The sequence below is a fragment of the Meles meles genome, chromosome 12 (genome assembly GCF_922984935.1).
Source record: "Meles meles chromosome 12, mMelMel3.1 paternal haplotype, whole genome shotgun sequence".
NCBI lineage: Eukaryota > Metazoa > Chordata > Mammalia > Carnivora > Mustelidae > Meles > Meles meles.
In genome coordinates, this window is record NC_060077.1 from 93,723,808 (window position 1) to 93,743,825 (window position 20,018).

At 52.7% G+C, this 20,018-nt stretch overlaps 1 protein-coding gene across 9 annotated transcripts in view; it reads right to left on the minus strand.

Annotated features, from left to right (window-relative positions):
- Window positions 1-20,018, minus strand: part of ZNF516 (zinc finger protein 516) — a 114,511-nt gene that overhangs the window by 61,155 nt on the left and 33,338 nt on the right. For all 9 annotated transcript variants that reach the window (XR_006820988.1, XM_046024247.1, XM_046024254.1 and 6 more), the window contains one exon: window positions 1,509-3,438. Coding sequence is in view for 8 of the 9 variants with exons in the window: in XM_046024247.1 (XP_045880203.1) it covers window positions 1,509-3,267 (1,759 nt within the window). In the remaining variant the exon portion in view is untranslated. The remainder of the gene's footprint in view (window positions 1-1,508; window positions 3,439-20,018) is intronic.

Below are 20,018 nucleotides of genomic sequence, written 5' to 3' on the forward strand. Positions count from 1 at the left end.
CAAGAATTAATCTTCAAAAATGCCAACCAAAGGTCGCAGCTGGGCGGCCCAGGTTTCACGACGACGCAGAGAAGGGGCGGTGGTGTGTTTTCAGAGAGGAGGTGCTCTCCTGCTCCTCCCCACAGGTCAGTAGTAAGAAAGGAAACGGGAACAGGGTCAGTGTGACGTGTGTCACTGCTCATCGTGGATGGATCCTTACAAGGTATATGCGGGGTCAGCACAGGCTTCTCTGCAGGACTCGAGAAACCACTCTCTTCCACACTTACCGACTCAGTACATCTGAGCAGAACACTCTCATGTGACACACGGATAAGCCTATAATAAGCTCTGTGCCAGAGAGCCGGCTAGCCCCCTCAGAAGGAAACAGAGACGCTGATTTTGCTTTGGAGGAATGCATGCGTGTCGTTTTCTTCACTACCGGTCATAAAGAGCCCTCCTGAAGCTCCTGGGTTTCTACACCCCAGGCCTTTCAGGTAACAGCAGCATCCACGAGCCAGTTTCCAGGGAGAAGAGAAAAACACTCGCAGTGACGCAGAAAAAGTTACAACTTCTGTCACGGGAACAACCCTTTCTACTAAAAAGAATGACCCAAAACAGAAAATAATAATTAAAATATCGAAACGCTTAAGATGTCTAAAAAGTAGGAAAACGACAAAAACAAAGTCAGCCAGGCATCTTTAAATATTTACAGAGCTGCTGTTTGGCAAGTCATCTCCTCCAATGAGCCGTCTCTAAACCCACAGGGTTACTTGAACCCAAGGAGATTAATTAGAAGTGCGCACCGACTGGAAGTTACTCCTTTACCCAGCTGTCCGTTGCAGGGGAGAAGAGCAGAGGCGGGTGGGTGGGTGTGTGTGTGTGTGTGTGTGTGTGTGTGCGTGTGTGCACCGCCTGGGGAGGGAACAGGCTCTGGGACTGCTGAGAAAGAGGAGGGCCTTGGACGTGTCCCATCACCTGTTCTTTGCTCAGAAATGACTGACGTCCCCGAGAAACCACGAATTCAACAAAGTTGTTAATTAATGCAAACACGTCCGGGCAAATTAGCGAGAAAGGAGCCTGAAGTGGAGCTGACAAGCACCTGTGCCTGCACAGGCTCGAAGTACGTCCTGGCTGCCTGACACCTGCAGTGGGGGCCGCCCAGGTGCAGGGTCTACCTCGGTCTGGGAAACCAGATCCCCGGGGTGCAGGGCTGAGCCTGGGCCTGGGTTATGTGGGTGCCGGGACTACCTGGACCCAAGGCCACCCCCCCCACCCGCCAGTCTGCTGGGCCTGGGCCGCCTGGGCTGAGGGCTACTGGGTCAAGAGGGCCACCAGGTCCCCTACGTAGGCACGTGTTCCCTGGATGTGGGACTCCCGGGGCTGGGATCCCCAGGCTCTGGGACATCCAGACATGGACCGCGTCCGTGCGGGGCTCCCTAGCTGGGGCTACCTGGGCACCAGTCACCCAGGTACGGAGCTCCCCCGGGCCTTCACTCTCCGAGCCCCGCCGCCCAGGCGCACGCGCTCACCTGCCGCAGGGTCCGCCGCCCCGTCCTCTCCGCTCTCGTCCGCAGCCTCGTCGGCCAGGCCGGAGCCCGGGGAGTCAGCAGCGGCCCCGCAGGCCGAGCCCGGGCTGCTGGGCTGCGAGGCCGAGTCGCCCTCGCTGAGCGAGCCACAGCGCGCACGGGGCGCGCGCTCCGCGGGGCCGTGGCGGTCTCGGCGCGCGCGGCGGTGCACCCGCGAGTGCAGGACCATCTGGTGGTACGTGCGGAAGATCTTGCCGCACTCGAAGCACTCGGACGACTTGCCGTGGCCCGCGGGGGTGGTGGCGCGGCGGCTGGGGCGGGCGGCCGGCCTGGGGTCCAGGGGCCCGGGCAGGGGGTCCCCGGGCGCCCCTGCCCGCTTGCGCGGGGGCCCCTGCGCGCCCGGCTCTGGCTCACGCTTGCGCTTCTCCTGGCTCACCAGGATGTACTCGCGCCGCTCCTTGTCGAAGGCCACGTCCACGGCCAGCGCCTCGTCCCACGCCCCGTACTTGAGGTACTCGGCCGGCTCGGCCACCTTGCCCCGCGTGGCCAGCTGCCAAGCCTGGTAGCTGTTGACCGGGTCCAGCTCGGCCACGCGCCGCCCCGCCTGCCCGCGGGCGGGCGCGCTGGCCACCGCAGGCCGCAGGTTGAGGCACTGAAGAAAGAGCTGCTGGGAGTCCGGGGCGCCACCCTGCACCGCGCCCTCCCCGGCTGAGGCCCGCGAGCGGCCAGCTTCCACCCTGCGGTGGATGGCGTTGTGCGCGTTCAAGCTGTCCAGGTTTGTAAACAGGTTCCCGCACTTGGTGCAGACTTCGTAGAGGGACAGGCCAGCCACGATCGTCTCCTCCTGCACCACGTTGTTGATGGTGGCGATGGGGTCCAGCTCGCTCCTGGGCTTGTTCTTGCTCCCGGTCTTGGGCCCGTGCGCCTTCATGTGGTTCTTGAGGAACCACGGCTCCTTGAACCTCCGGCCACAGATGTGGCAGCCGTGGTCGAAGGAGCCCCTGTGCTTCTTCATGTGAGCCTTCAGGAACCAGGTCTGGCTGAAGGCCTGGCCGCACACCTCGCAGGGGAACTCCCCGGGGGTCAGCTCGGGCTTGCCGTTCTCCACGTAGGCCTCGGCCCCGCGGGGCACCTGCGCGGTGATGTGGTCCTTCTCGATGTGGCTCAGCAGCGACTCCTCCCGCAGCGTCGCGAAGCTGCACAGCCGGCACTGGAAAGGCTTGTGGGCTTGGAGCACGTGTCGCTCCAGGTCCTTCTTGCGCTCGAAGCTGCACTTGCAGAAGGAGCACTGGGCGGCCGCCCTGCCCTCGTCCGGGGCGCAGGCGGCCCCCTCGGCCTCCTTCTTGCTGCTGCGCAGCAGGATCTTGCTGTCATCCGCCGGGGCGGCCCCGTTGACGATCTTGTTGCAGGCGGAGGTGCTCTTGGTGGGGCTGGTGCAGCCGTCCAGGCCCTCAGACACGCGCAGCTCCCCTGCCTCGGGCTCGTGGCCCTGGATGAGGGTGCCCGTGCGGTGGCTGCGGATGTGGATCTTGAGGTTGCCCTTCTGGGAAGCCCTGTGGTCACAGTAGGGGCACTTGTAGGGCTTCTCCCCGGTGTGCTTGCGCATGTGCTGGGACAGGGAGCTCTGGAAGGGGAAGCTCTTGCCGCAGATGCAGCAGCTGTGGCTCAGGGCCTTGTCTCCGTCCGCCTCGGGGCTCCCGCTGGCCCCAGCGGGGCTCGGGCCCCTTCTCAGCCCCACCTCGGCCTCACGGGTGCGATCCATGTCCGCCAGCAGGGCTCCCCAGCCAGGGCAGGCGCGGCGCTCTGTCGCAGGCCACACGTCGTCTTATCCCTCCATTTTCAGAGGAGCTTTCCGCTTCCCAGCTGCAGAGACGGACCTGCCAGGACGACCCGCATGTCCTACCCGGAAGCCGTGGCAGGCAGCGGAGAGCACCTGGAACAGAAAAGACACGAGAGAGCTTAGGAACGAGGCTGCCCACGCCAACGGGGACCCGGCAACATCCACGGAGAGTGACGGGCCCGCTCCTGAGAGAGAGCCAGCCGGTCCCAGTCAACGGAGACACCAACACAGATCCAAGTGCGCGTACCAGCAGCTGCGTTCCTCTGAAAGAGCCACCATTAAACAATTATTGATAACCGTGTGCTAATCATTAAAATAAATCACCTTATGTGATCATCGTAGGCTAGAGCTGTTTTTCTCAGGAAGTACCACATCTGTTGGGAGACCCTGAGCTGACCAGGTGCTAGCAGGGTGAGCAGCACAGACCACGGAGGGCGGGTGCGAATGAGCAGCACAGGGAAGGGACACAGCCCATGCCCAAGGGACGCAGAGACCCGTGCCCAGGACACGCGAGCCCCAAATGCAGTTGGCAAACGTACTGCGGTGTGCAGCTGCTGGGGAAACAAGGCTTCGGGACAGAGCGCAGATGTACCCCGAGCTCGCGCAAGGTCTGTGGCTGGAACCCGCTGCTCGGGACCAGATGCCCAGCACGGGGACCCCGCCGACACCGCCTGCCGGTGCCCAGGGCCACAGAACCACCACCTCTGAGAAAAGCCCCAAGCCGGGGCACCTGGCTCAGTGGGTTAAGCCGCTGCCTTCGGCTCAGGTCATGATCTCGGGGTCCTGGGATCGAGTCCCGCATCGGGCTCTCTGCTCAGCGGGGAGCCTGCTTCCCTCTCTCTCTCTCTCTGCTTGACTCTCTGCCTGCTTGTGATCTCTCTCTGTCAAATAAATAAATAAAATCTTTAAAAATAGTATAAAAAAAAAGAAAAGCCCCAACCCTCCGCCACCGCCCATCCCCACCCCACCCTTTTGCTCCCGCAACACCACCCCACCCCAACCCCCAAAGGCACCGAGGCTCTGGCTGTAGGGTCCCAGTGCAGAACAGCCTCTAGACCCCGGGTGTCATGCAGTCACCCCCAGCCCTTCTGCACAGGTCACACACCCACGGTGCCTTCCCAGGGACGCTGGTTACGCCTCTCCCTGGCCACAGCAGGGGTCACAACACACCGTCACGGTCACGTTCATGCCCATCCCACCTTCCAGAGAATGAGGGGCGGGCCCTGTCGGAGCCACTCCTCCAGGTGGCTGGCTGCTTCCGGCACCCTGTGCACAGGCAAAGACGACCAGACAAGGGAGGCGCCCAGCGCCAAGCCTGGCATAGGCAGGCCATCAGCCACGCGTCGGGAAAGCCAACCGCAATGCCTGGAAGCCGTCAAACAGGCCCAAGACGATACACACCGAAAAGCAATTATCGGCGTAAAAAAGGAATTTCTATCTGACTTGGGATAAGCAGAATAAGCGGAACAGTGAGCTGATGAGAAAGGATGGGAGAGAGGGCGTCTTCCAGAACAGCATTCCGGTGGGTCAGAAAGGGAGGCAATGCGGCTCCCCAAGGACACGGTCTACTGAGCCTTCTTACCTCTGAGCGTTAGTAACTGAGACAGGATTCTGAGGGTCTTCCTGGGGCGCGAGGGGAGGGAGGACTTCAGACTTGCACCAAGAGGCACCCAGATAGGCAGCTTTTCTTTAAAAGTAGCCCTGGCATATATAAAGGAAGCCGTGTTTTCACAAACTCACAACCTCACGCACATTAAGAACCTGCAGTACAAAATTTACAAAACGTGAGGAAGCTGCAGGTTTCTGGTGCTGAAGCGGCGCACTAATACACGGTTTTTGCTCACAAATGAAAGGTCCTCTCCCAAAAGACCCTGGGCGGCAACTCCTTGTCTGCTCTGGGTTGTGCAGCCTGACATGCCTCCACCAGAGGACACACAGAGGAGAGCGCTGACAACAGGACAGGGAGTGAAGAATGCACGAGAACCTGCCCTGCAGACGGCGTTCGGAGGCACAGGGGCGGAAGCCATCTGTGACAGGCACCCTCTGGACAGACAACACGCCCGCTTTCTCCAAACGCCTCCTCCCCGCAGAGCCACAGAAGAAATCTTGTTTAGTAGAAATCTTATTTAAAATTATAAACTTTGGAACACCTTTTCATAAAGCCGCGTGGTCGTGGGGTTCCCGGGCACCGGAAGAAACCAACACGATCAGAGCAGCCGAGTCTGGAAAGAGGCCGAAAGCAGAGCTGCACGCAGGTACTCCTTCCTCTAGAGCTAACAGGCGCGCAGGGGATCTCCTGCCGAGAGAGCCCCCCAAAACCAACGACTCCAGTAAAGTGCATAAATAACAACTCCCTATAAAACTGGACAAATAAGGTTACCCAGAACACCTCCTGATGACTGCAGCTAATTCAAATTTCAAGCTGTTTTGGTCGTGGCCCCACCCCTGCAAGGCTGTACGAGTTGCTACTCACGGGTCCTGCGGCAAGCGATCTGCAGCATCCCCTCCGCCCTGGGGTTACGTCATCCCCGCCAGACGCTGAATGGGAAATACTGTCCGGGGGTCGGAACCAAGCCTCCTATTCCTATTTCGCTCAAGGATCTAATCTGGGCATAAAGATCTCAGAGTTCAAAGAATCATAAATAATTTTATGAAGAAAAAAACGACAGGAAATTGGAGGCTCCAGAGTAACCGGAGCGTCCACTGGCCCTCCCAGCGGTCGGCGAAGCCCACCCGAGTCGGCAGCTCTGCAGCCCGAGCGGATCAGACAGCCTCGAAGCCGCCACACAGACAAGGGCTCCCGGAGCGCCGGTGCTCGACCAGGTAGGGGGCGGCAGGCGGCAGCTCACAGTCACCGGCAAGCGAAGGCGGACCTTCCAGGGGAGACTCGTTCAGACCCCCGTGCCCGCTCCGTGGCCGCTGTACCCCTCGTGCTCCACTACCGCGTGCTCAGCACCCCCGGGCGCCCTGGGCGGGGTGTGGGAGGTCAGGGGTCTGCGCCCCAGCACGAGCCCGGGGTGATGCCCCATTAGGAGCCCTGGTCCCCCGTCAGCCAGCCAGGCAGCTCTCGGGGGACGACCCTCCCAGCCCAGGCTCCTCTCCTCATCCCCCAGGAGCCCAGGGTCGGGGAAGCGGCCCCCAGACCCGTGCGGCCATCGCACACCGCTCACCGCTGCCCGGTCCAGGCCTCACATGTTACACCAGCCGGCGCCCTCCCTGCGGCCCGCGGGCCCCGGCGACCGGCCCGAGCGGAGCAGGCGTGTGCGCCGCGGTGGCCGCCAGTGCGGGCGGGAGGAAGGGGCTCGGCGGGTACCGGGCGCCCAGAGCATCCGGCAGCGAGGCTGCTGGTCCACGGGGAGGGGACCGTCCTCCCCTTTCTCTCCAGGGGCTGCTCCGGCCTCTGCACACCGAGCACGGCTGCTGTCCCCGCTGGCTGAGCAGCCCGCGCTCCTCCTCACAGCCCGGACTCCTGGGGACCCGGTTCCCGCACTCCCCGGCCCGGGCGCAGGCCTGGGCGCCTTCCCTCAAGAACCCAGAAACCAGACCATACAGTTCTCCGCCTCGGCTCCCTCCAAAACCAGCGGAAAGCCTTCACCCAAGCCGGCAGGGCCCCGCCATGCCCGGGCAGTTCCCCAGCAAGGACGCTGACGGGTGCTGCCTGCCGTCAGAACAGGCTCCGCTTTCTCTTTTGTCTTCCACTTCGCGGCCCAGCCCCACCGTTCAAAACTCAGCCCTGCTCCAGGTCCTGGGCAGCCGCACAGCCAAGGAGAAAACACATCAACACAGAAACGGGGAAAGTGCCTTAACAGTCCCAACTATTTAAGCCCTGACGGTCGCTATCATAAGGAAATCCTAAGGTCAACAAAACTGTCTGCACTCGAGAAAGTTCCACGAAGCGGCCCCTTCTGGGCACCCAGGGTCCGCTAACGGGGTTTCCTGCGAACCTCTACAGCCGCGGTCCGAGAGCTAGTCCCAGCCCCTGGCCCTCCTTCTTCCGCGGTCCCATAACAGATCTCTGTGATCTTCTTAGCTGCAGGCAAAAACTGCTCTTTAAGACAGGGTCATTGCTTCTCTTCCAAAAAAGAACAAGAATGCAGTCATCGCAGCTCTCAATGTAAAAATGCACCCCACGCAGCCGCCCCAGCTCGAGGCTGGTGCAGCCGCCGTCGGCCTCCCAGCACCCCTGGCTTGGCGATCGCCTTGAAAAACCACCACCCACCCACGTCCCTGAACCCGGAGGGTCTCCGCCGGTCTCTCCACGCTCCTCTCGGTCCCCAGTGGGGAGCGGGTCACGCGCGGACACCACCGCACGACAAGCGACAGGCTGTTCTGCTCCGGGCAGATGCACTTTTCGTCCTGAGCCGCCTCTGACTCTCCCAGACAGACAAGCACACACCACGTGGGATTCGCGGTTCCAACTTTTCCTACAGTGACACGTCAACCTACAGATAACTGGGGCTGTAAAATGCGTGAATCAATGTCAGCTCTTCGTGCCGACCAGAGTGCGTCGGGGTCCAGCAGCAGGAATACGGGGGAGGGGGGCAGCGCGTGGGGGGCAGCAAACACATGTTTGTGACCCAGCACAACACGCCACCCCCACGGACATCTGTACCCCACGGCCCCATCTGCACGCCGTTTGTCCATAGTGAAGCCGTTTGGTTGCCACTGTACCACAAACTTTGTCCAAGGCTGTAACTGGGAACTTGCCAGACAAGATTATAATTTAATTGTTTATGCACAAAAATGGCTTGCTGATGAGGGTTTTAAAATAGATCTCCAATGGAACGCTCACTGTGCGTGCGTGTTTCTCTAGAGAGACCAGTTTGAAGCTACTCTTTAAAAACGCCTTCTACATTTTTTGAGATTTTGTAAAAGGTAATTTGATCATATCGATAAAAAAGTGAAGGTAAAATGTTTTTAAGAAAATAAAATCGTGTATTCCTAATGTACAAAATGCATTATAGGGGATATGGGGAAGGGTTTAAGAGTAATATAAAAGCTGTGAAAACATAATAGGAAGCTGAACTTTAAAAAGCAATCGTGGGAACACAGAAATAAATGACCCACGAGCTGTAAACACAGAGGTGCGGGTTGCTGCCACACCTCCCAGACGCTCTCTGTGCCTGCATGCCACACCGGATCTGCGACAAATTCACGCTGTGGGTCAATGCTCCAACTCCTAAGTCCCTTCTCTGAGTGAGGCTCCTGGGGACGCATCTGTGACCGCACACAAAGCAGGACAGTCACTTCCGGACGCGTGCCCTGATGCTGCAGCTCCCCACGAGGACCGGGGGGGGGGGGGGGTCAAGTCTCCTGCCCTGAGTGAGTCCCATAGGGGCAAGACCTGGACACCTAACACCCAGGATGGAGAGCCAGACTGCCAGACAGCCGGACAGCCAGACAGCCAGAAGGGACAGCACAGTCAAGGGATCTAGAAGAACCCGCGTGCACCCCTGCATCTCTGCCGGGGAGAGCACCACACAGTCAGCCCCACAGGCCAACAGAGTCCCACTGAATACGGGTTTCATCCCAGTTCCTGAGAGCGTATGGGGCACCAGGCCGCTTACTGGATCCTAACAACTCAAAGAAAAGAAGCAGGCTTAGGCTCGAGAAACCCGGAAGTCAGAACGGGAAACATGTCCACACACAGAAAACAATGTCCTGGCAGTGGACCAGCAGGGCAGGTGGATGCTTCCAGAAGCACAAGGAGGCACGTGGTGACCTTCATTGACAAGAACGGGCTCCGTGTTCCAGGGAGCTTGAGGCTCTGTCGGGAACGCAGGGATGTGGCAGAACCCTTGGTCAGCGCGATTCCCCCGGGCGGGGACCCAGCCACAAATCCCACTGGTCTCACCCTCGGCTCTCCCCTCCTCCTCAGCCCCCCACCCCAGGCTCAATACACTCCTGAATCCACGCACCCTCTATCCCGAGCCGAAGTGGGCATCCCAGACAGAGACCTGGGCCAGCCTGAGACTTTCACCCTTCACAGCCTCCATGCCCTGCAGATGAGGCCCAAACTCCCTGGGGGCGCGTACAAGGGCCTGAGCCCCCTCGCTGCCCCATGTGAGTCTCCCGGGCCCCCTCTAGGACCGTAAGCTCTGCTCCGTGCCCAGGCAGACGCACAGGAGGTCTCACCTGACATCTCACCTGACCCCTAGGAGCTCTGTGACGTGGTCAGGGCCTCCCTAGCACAGAGCCGAGCACATTTAGGGCATCACAGTGCTGTGAGAGGTGGTCTGGCCCATAAGCTTCCAGGTCAGACTCCCCAAGATCAAACCCCAGTTCTGCCACTTGCTCTGATCAGCTATGTGACCCCTAACTTCACCTCTCTGGTCCCCAGCCCATTGCACGTTTTAAATGTAAATGACAGTTATGATAACTACAGCAGAGTAATTCTGTGAGGTGTAAATTAACACATTCTAGGTACAATGTTTAACACACAGTAAACGTTGAAGACGTTATACATTATTATTAACCACCGAATAAGTAAATGAAAGGTCAGTGTAGGACCCAAAGATTACCTTACTCACTGAGAGCGACGGTAATTTGGTTAAATAAATTCAAAAGGACAAAATAATACAAGTTTAGGAAACTAAATGAGAAATCACTAGGGACCCCTGTCCCTGTGCGCTCAGTGGGCCCTCACAGGTCCACTACAAAAGGTCACTTAATACAACTATTGACTTCGACCAGCTACAACTCTCCACAGCACACGTGCTCAAACACGCTCTAGCTCCCAAACTCTTCACAAAAACTAAACTTTAACACAGGCTAAATATTAACTAATATTGGAGAACTACTGCTTTGTTAGGTTGACAAGACAGGAGAACGGTCTCAGTTTTTGAAAATGTTGATGAAATATTTTGGAGGTGGTTTAAAAAAAAAGAAAGGCACAGCATCCCTTCCTGATCAAAACTCTTCAAAGTGTGGGGATAGAGGGCACATACCTCAATATTATCAAAGCCATCTATGAAAAACCCACCGCAAATATCATTCTCAATGGAGAAAAACTGAAAGCTTTTCCATTAAGGTCAGGAACACGGCAGGGATGTCCATTATCACCACTGCTATTCAACATAGTACTAGAAGTCCTAGCCTCAGCAATCAGACAACAAAAAGAAATTAAAGGCATCCAAATTGGTAAAGAAGAAGTCAAACTATCACTCTTCGCAGATGATATGATACTATATGTGGAAAACCCAAAAGACTCCACTCCAAAACTGCTAGAACTTGTACAGGAATTCAGTAAAGTGTCAGGATATAAAATCAATGCACAGAAATCAGTTGCATTTCTGTACACCAACAACAAGACTGAAGAAAGAGAAATTAAGGAGTCAATCCCATTTACAATTGTACCCAAAACTATAAGATACCTAGGAATAAACCTAACCAAAGAGACTAAGAATCTATACACAGAAAATTATAAAGTACTCATGAAAGAAATTGAGGAAGACACAAAAAAATGGAAAAATGTTCCATGCTCCTGGATTGGAAGAATAAATATTGTGAAAATGTCTATGCTACCTAAAGCAATCTACACATTTAATGCAATCCCTATCAAAATACCATCCATTTTTTTCAAAGAAATGGAACAAATAATCCTAAAATTTATATGGAACCAGAAAAGACCTCGAATAGCCAAAGGAATATTGAAGAACAAAGCCAAAGTTGGTGGCATCACAATTCCGGACTTCAAGCTCTATTACAAAGCTGTCATCATCAAGACAGCATGGTACTGGCACAAAAACAGACACATAGATCAGTGGAACAGAATAGAGAGCCCAGAAATCGACCCTCAACTCTATGGTCAACTAATCTTCGACAAAGCAGGAAAGAATGTCCAATGGAAAAAAGACAGCCTCTTCAATAAATGGTGCTGGGAAAATTGGACAGCCACATGCAGAAAAATGAAATTGGACCACTTCCTTACACCACACACGAAAATAGACTCCAAATGGATGAAGGACCTCAATGTGAGAAAGGAATCCATCCAAATCCTTGAGGAGAATGCAGGCAGCAACCTCTTCGACCTCAGCCGTAGCAACATCTTCCTAGGAACAACGGCAAAGGCAAGGGAAGCAAGGGCAAAAATGAACTATTGGGATTTCATCAAGATCAAAAGCTTTTGCACAGCAAAGGAAACAGTTAACAAAACCAAAAGACAACTGACAGAATGGGAGAAGATATTTGCAAACGACTTATCAGATAAAGGGCTAGTATCCAAAATCTATAAGGAACTTAGCAAACTCAACACCCAAAGAACAAACAATCCAATCAAGAAATGGGCAGAGGACATGAACAGACATTTCTGCAAAGAAGACATCCAGATGGCCAACAGACACATGAAAAAGTGCTCCACGTCACTCGGCATCAGGGAAATACAAATCAAAACCACAATGAGATATCACCTCACACCAGTCAGAATGGCTAAAATTAACAAGTCAGGAAATGACAGATGCTGGCGAGGATGTGGAGAAAGGGGAACCCTCCTCCACTGTTGGTGGGAATGCAAGCTGGTGCAACCACTCTGGAAAACAGCATGGAGGTTCCTCAAAATGTTGAAAATAGAACTACCCTATGACCCAGCAATTGCACTACTGGATATTTACCCTAAAGATACAAACATAGTGATCCGAAGGGGCACGTGTACCCGAATGTTTATAGCAGCAATGTCTACAATAGCCAGACTATGGAAAGAACCTAGATGTCCATCAACAGATGAATGGATAAAGAAGATGTGGTATATATACACAATGGAATACTATGCAGCCATCAAAAGAAATGAAATCATAAAAAAAAAAAAAAAAAAAGAAATGAAATCATGCCATTTGCGACGACGTGGATGGAACTAGAGCGTATCATGCTTAGTGAAATAAGTCAATCGGAGAAAGACAACTATCATATGATCTCCCTGATATGAGGACATGGAGAAGCAACATGGGGGGGTAGGGGGATAGGCGAAGAATAAATGAAACAAGATGGGATTGGGAGGGAGACAAACCATAAATGACTCTTAATCTCACAAAACAAACTGGGGGTTGCTGGGGGGAGGTGGGATTGGGAGAGGGGGAGCGGGCTATGGACATTGGGGAGGGGAGGCGAACCATAAGAGACTATGTACTCTGAAAAACAACCTGAGGGTTTTGAAGGGTCAGGGGTGGGAGGTTGGGGCAACCTGAGGGTTTTGAAGGGTCAGGGGTGGGAGGTTGGGGGAACAGGTGGTGGGTAATGGGGAGGGCACGTTTTGCATGGAGCACTGGGTGTTGTGCAAAAAGAATGAATACTGTTACACTGAAAAAATAAATAAAATGAAAAAAAAAAAAAAAGAAAGGCAAAAATATCAAAATGTCCACGACTGCTAGATGAAGACAGCAGGTGGAGGTGTGTTTACTTGTCTGATACCAAAACCAGACAAGGACGCCACAAAAAAAAAAAGAAAATTACAAGCCAATATCCTGGATGAACAGCGATCCAAAAATCTTCATCAAAATATAAGCAAACTGAATTCAACGATACATTGAAAGGTTCCTACACCATGATCAGGTGGGATTTATCGCAGGAATGCCAGGATGGTTCAACATCCACGAGGCAGGCAGGGTGGTGCACTATGTAGAAAAAATGAAGGATAAAAATCACATGATCATCTCAACAGACACAAAAAGAAGGTTTGACAAAATTCAACATCCATTTATGATAACACAACAGAGCAGCCATAGAGAGACCATATTTCAACATATTCAAGGTCACATATGACAAACCCACAACCAACATCACACTCAATGGGAAAAAAGCAAGAGCTTTTCTCCTAAGATCAAGAACAAGACAAAGACATCCAGCCTCACCAGCTTTATTCAACCTACTACTGGAAGGCCTCGCTAGAGCAGTAACGGAAAAAAACGGAAAAGAAACCACTATTTGTAGATGACATGATATTATATACAGAAAACCCTAAACACTCATTGGAAAACTATTAGAATACACAAATTCAGGAGGAGTCAAAGGATACAAAATCAACATACAGAGATCTGTGGCATCTCTACACGTTAGTAACAAACTACCAGAATTTACATTGAGGAAGCAATCCCAGGGGCTCCGGGTGGCCAACTCTTGGTTTTGGCTCAGCTCACGCTCTCACGGGTCATGAGATCAAGCCCCATGTCAGGCTCCACACTCAGCACAGTCTGCTTGAGATTCTCTCCCTCTGCCCCCCCATCTGTGCATTGCACGCACGCGCTCCAATAAATAAATACATCTTTAAATAAAAACAAAGAAACCAACACCATTTATAACTGCATCGAAAAGAATAAAATACCTACGAATTAACTGAACCAAGAAGATGAAAGACCTGTAAACTGAAAATTACGAATGTTTAGACACAAATAAATTAAAAGATATCCTGTGCTCACGCATTACAAGAATTAGTATTGCTAAAACATCCATAGTACCGAATGCAACCTACAGATTCAATGCAATCTCTACCCAACATCCAGTGGCATTTTCCACAGAACTAGAACAAACAACTCTAAAATCTATGGTATCCGGAAGACCCCAAAGAGCCAAAGCAGTCAAAGAAAGAAGGACAAGACATCAGGCTCTCTGATTTCAGGCTACACCACAAAGCTACAGTCATCAAAACAGTATGCTGCTGGCGTAAAAAGAGACACACTGATTAAAGGAACAGAACTGAGCGCCTAGTAACACACCCACATGTGTACGGACCATTAATTTACAAGAAAGGGGCCAAGAACATACAATGGTGAGAGCAGTGACTTCAATAAATGACGTGGGGGAACCAGGCATGCAAGAGAGAGGAACTAGCCTCCTATCTTACCATACACAAAACTAACTCAAAACGGATGAAAGACTGGCGTGTGAGACATGAAACCATAAAACCCTTAGAAGAAAACATAGGTAGAAAGCCTGTGAGTCATTGGTTTTAGCAGTGTGTTTGAACCTGACTCAAAAGGCAAGGGAAACAAAAGCAAAAATAAACCAATGGGACCATATCAAATTAAAAAGCTTCTGCACAGTCAAGGAAATCACCATCAAAACAAAAAAGGCAACCTACTAGGAGAAGATATTTGCAAATCCTATGTCCAATAAGGGGTTAAAATCCAAAATACATAGACGCTCCTACAGCTCGACAATTAAAAAAACAAGCCACCCGACTAAAAAATGGGAGGAGGATCTGAAGAGGCATTTTTCCAAAGACATACATGTGGGCAACAAGCGCAGGAAGCAGTGCCCAACATCACCAATCACTAAGAATTGTAAACCAAAGTACAGTAAGAGGTCGCCGCACACCGGTCAGAACAGCAATGAGCACAAAGACATGAAGTAACAAGCGTTGGTGGGAATGTAAAACAGTATGGCGATTCCTTGAAAAACGAAGAACAGAATCACAATATGATCCCCCTGGTTCCACTTCTGGGTGTCTACCTGAAGAAAACAAAAACACTATACAATACATTTCCAAATGAGACCCGCACCCCCCACGCTCACGCAGCATTACTGACGGTAATCAAGATACGGAAGCAACCGAAGTGTCCACCAGAGGATGAACGGGTAAAGAGGACGAGGTGTGTAGACACACACACAGACACACACGATGGAGTACTACACAGCCACGAAGAAGAACGGAATCTTGCCGTGCGCGATGGCACGGACTGGCCCTGACAGCGTCAGGCTAAGTGAAGTCAGTCAGACAGACGAAGACAGATACTGTACGATTCCACTCATCTGTGGAATCTGGGAAAAAAAAACAACAACAGCAGTATTAAAACAAGGTCATAGATACAGATCAGTGGTTGCTCCAGGGGGAGAGGGTGAGCGAAATGGGGGTCAGTGTGCGCGGACAGACGGTGACTGGTCTTTGGGTGGCGGTCACGGAGAGTGCATACGGACGTCATATTACACGGTCACACACCTGATGCCGGCGGAATGTTACGTACCAACTGCATCTCATTAAAAAAAATAGAATGTTGGAATGTGATTCAGTCAAAAGGAAGTGAATAAAAATAAGTTAATATAAATAAAACACAACATTTTTTAATCTTCGTTGCTGAATCTAGATGGTGAGTGTATGTATGTCTATCATTCTTCCAATTTTTATGGGTTTTGGAAGACTTTTTACAAAACAAACAATAACAAAAAAAAAAAAAAAAAAACTCCCACTTGCAGTCCCAGGAAGGAGCACAATTCAGAGCAGGGCTCTGGGGAGGCCTGGGGGGCCCCTCACCTCCCCCCCCACCTCCCCCTCCCCATCCCCTCCCCCCTCCCAGGCCTAGAGGAAGATCCCAAGGCTCCAAGGAATGCGGGTTCAAGAACATCATCTTTTGTTAATTCCAATCTTCAAAATTCAAAAAAAAAAAAAGAAAAATCATCTGAATAATAAACTGTTCACATGAAGAGCAGTATTTTCAAGACTGCTCACTGCAGAAAAACCCCAGAATCCACTCAGAGCTTGGTGACAGCCTTCCTGCGGGCAGCAGCGGCCTTCTCCAGCCAGAGGAGCCCGCCCCAGCTAGCTCCTGGGACTCACGGGGACCCCACCCGCGGCTTCCTAAGGCAAAAAAAACATGGTCATGCAGTTGAGGTCTCTTTCCCACACTGGAAACAATCATTTTCTAATCAGTTAAATAGGGCGTCGCCAAGGGGAAAAGGTAAGACGTCCTGCATTCTTGAACGGCCAGCCTATCTCTGCAGCTACGGGAAACCCGGCCGTTTTCTGCTCTGTGGAGTAAATCAACACGGAGCAGAGGCCTACTGACTTCGTGCTCATTTCCCCAAAACGATCCAAGATCACTCTATGGACATCTTCTCCTGCACCAGGAATCCGGAGTAACCTCTACGATTTTGAACAATTTGCCTAACAAAACAAGTCTGCCAGTTTCTTCCAACAGACCCTGAGTGGGGAGCTGAGGCCTCCCAGGTTCCCGGGGGCCGCGGGGGCACTTCCTGCTCCAAGCCCAGTTTTCGGTTTTAGGGAAGCAGAAGCTGAAGCCTGTGCTGTTTGTCAAACAACTCTCTCCTGGGGTACTTTTTCAGTTCTGGCTCATTCATTAACCATCTCATACTACCAAGAAGTAGGTCTGCTTTCCTCAGTGGCTGGGGTCCCTCCTCCTGTGTCCCCTGGCCACCTCCTGGGGAGCCCGGGCTTCGGAGAGGAGGCGGGAGCCGCGGGGACTCCCCCAGCCTGTGTGTACGGCTCTGGCAACGGGAGGTCTGTGGAATCTGGAGTCCGGCGGGCCGGGAGGGTCCCGTAGGAGAAAGCCCCTCTCCGCGGACGGCAGGCTCGGGCATTTACAGGAGGGGTAGGGCTCCGACCGGCAAGTCACAGAACAAAAACACTGAGTCTCCAGCGGGGCCTGGCGGGACACTTCCGAAGGCTTGTCCCCAGAGCAGAGGGGGCTGCTCCTGCCCGCGACAGGGCATGCCCAGGACCACGGGCCCGTGGGTGCTGCCACTGTCCGGCTGTCCGCCTGCAGACAATGAAATGGGCTTTGCTCGTTACACTGTAGTATTATGGGCCTGAATTAAAATACATCATTAAGATCCTGCACAGGCTTATCTACTGTGCAGACAAAAAGCCTGTTCTTTTAGCAAATGGGGAGAAATTCCATAACAACAATGAGGAGTTCCTCTCTGCACAGAGCAATCTGCCCCAGATTAACAATTCCAGGCTTATAGTCCGCGGCCGCCGAGCCGCTCGTGAACTGATGCTTTCACTGCTGGGCAGTTACGGACCGAAGCTGACAAGGCCTGGAGGCTGCCTCGCTCAGGCCAATCAATAATCCATTATGAGCAAACCACACTTCCACTCTAATAAGAAGACATGAATAAAAGGCCACCAGAATCGGCAGCATTCACCAGAAACCCCACCCCACCGCCGCACTGCGGGGAGAAAGGACAGAAACGCGCTATCCCAGGCAGGGGGGCGCGCACAACTGCCCACGGGCGAGGCAGGCCCTATTTCCAAGCGGGGACACTGTGCTCGGACCGCGGCGCAAAGGCACCCGCTTTAAAGGGGAGTCTCGAAAATGCTTTGTTCAGAACACGAAGAGGGAGAAAAAACAGCAACGCAACAGCGACAAAATCGTACTTTCCCCAGCAAAGGTTTCCCGTACATCCTTCAGCACCCCACGCCCAAAACGTCAAGTGAGGGCCGCCACATTCGTGGACCCCAAAGGTAACCAACTGTCCCTAATACGGTTTCACTACGCGAACGGCAGGGTCTCCGGGCAGGACTGGCGCGGACCCCGCTGCCGTCACGCCCCCACCCACAGCCGAGGGCCCGCGCCGCGGAGGAAGCTGCGGACCAGGCTCTGCCACACACGCGCCCGAGCTTCTGGTCCCCACAAGGGACAGGCTCCATTTCACCCCCAGAGAGACGGCAAAAACAGAAGAACAGCAACACTGTATGCCGATGCGTTTCCAAGAGAAAATACGAATTAACACCAGGATCCAAGCCGCCCGCACGTCCTTGGACTAAAACAGAACGACTGGGAAGTGAAACCTGACCCTCCGGGTGAGAAGAGCAGAAGAGAAGTGCCGGCCCGTCCCTGATCACAGCCAGGAACCACCAGGAGTAGATGAGGGAGGACGTGGGAATCTTCCCTCCCCGGTCACTAATAACAGATCCAGAAAAATCCTAAGTAGGCATGGAGACGTTCACCCAGAAGCCTCCACGTGAAAACAAGCCGGCCCGGGTGTGTTCTCTCCACAGGAAAGCAGCGTCCTTCACTAGTTTCTCTTTCTTTGCTCTCCAAAATCAGTGCCTCACTCCTGCTGGCCACTTACCGTTTCCAAGCCTTATACTACAAAGTGACGTCAGCAATCTATCTGTCCCTAAAAAAGTGAACTTCCCTAAACTGGGTAAAAAAAAAAAAGAAGACGATGACGACGGGAAGAGGGGAAAGAAGAAAAGTGAACAGGAGTCAAAGGCTGCTCTGGAATGTTCTGCGGCCAGATTTCCTGCTGGGGCCCCCGGTCGGCCACAAAGAGCGGGGGCCTGGGGGTCCACCCAGTGCCCCTGGAACCGCCAGCACAGTTCATGACCTAGTCAACGCTTCCATTAAGAGCCCACGTCCCCCCAGCCGGGCTGCCGGGTGACGTCTGCAGCCCCCAGAGGCTGCCCAGCGTTTTACAAAGAGAGAGCAAATCACTCGCTTCATTACATGAACCACAAAGGCGTCCAGTTTCACTCTGACGGTCTTCCCGCGCTGCATCAAGAGGAGGAAAGCCTAAGTTTCGAATAAGTCAGAAATACTGAAAACCCGGAGAACCCCAAAGAAAGTCAGGACTCATAAATTTCTAGTTTTAAAACAGACATGGGAGACCGAAGGCTCTAGATAAAGTGCAGGGTAAAATCCCATTTACAAGTGGCTGGGAAGTTTTTATCCAGCCTGACCTCCAGAGTGTGTAAATTATCACCAATTCAGTGCCTAATATCAGTGTTTTAAAAGAAATGGTCAACAGTGAAAACAAATAACCCCGTGTAGAAACTCACATTTTCTCGCTGTGTCACACTCCCTGGTCTACTGGACGTACCTTGTTGAACTTTGTATTAATTGATCGTAAAACATATTTCCACAGAAATTCGTTTCTACAAATAAGCTCTTTTGCTCCAAGTAAACCAAGAACAAAGGACAGTATTTGCCCCCCAAACCACTAACAGTGACCTCTTTTTCAGACTTTTACCTAAAACCAACATTTTTCTCCCCATGTAAGAACACAGACGGCCATAAATACCTAGGTCTGACATTATCACTTTCCTCTGTGCTTTTCATGAACAGCCTGGAAGTCCTCGCCGTCAAATAAAGAACTGTGCCCAAGAACACAGAAATGATTTCTGTGCGGCAAGCCATGAAACATTCTGTGAAACATTACCTTCCGAGGTAGGACCGTTGAGCACAGAAGTCAGCCCCCCAAAAATCCCTTCATTAAGAGCACACAGGAAAAACAAACACTTCGGTGATCAATTTGACTGAATTCTAAGTAACTGCACACAAAACATTTTCTGTAAAGATACTCTGAATGGAGTTTATTTTGGCAGGACAGCTGAAAAGCGTATCACGCAAGAAATCATTGAAGACTTTCTTGGCCCCTGTTCAAACACCAATCAATACTTTGAGAGGATCAAAACCAGAAAAGTACAGATCTTCCCCCCAAATGCTTCCGTATCTGAAGCACATACAGGATGACCAGTTTAAATGCTCCAGACCCATTACCGCCAGTAACTGCTGCAACGTGACCTCGTCTGTCACTCGCACACACAGCACCTCTGAGACCAGCTGGGTGCTGCAGCCTCGCAGGGAGAGCGATCTATCAGAGAATGTTTACAAAGAGCAATTCTTGACAAGAACATGATGTCACATCGCCCCAGGATTTATCCCGCATTGCTTGTCTAAAAATACATTCTCAACCACACTTAACGACACATCCCTGCAAGCCCTAACTTCTGCAGATAAAAGACCACGTCTACCTTTCTTGCAAAGAACAAAAAAGGATAAACACGCAAAATTCCACTCTCACTCCCCGGAAGAGTGTTCTTGTGGTATCCGGCTGCGAAAGTGATGGAAACGCTGCATGTGAAGCGATCGCACGTGAGATCTCGCAGCAACGAGGACGGGACGTTTTCTGAGCCAAAACGTCTCACCCGGCAACAGCTTTAG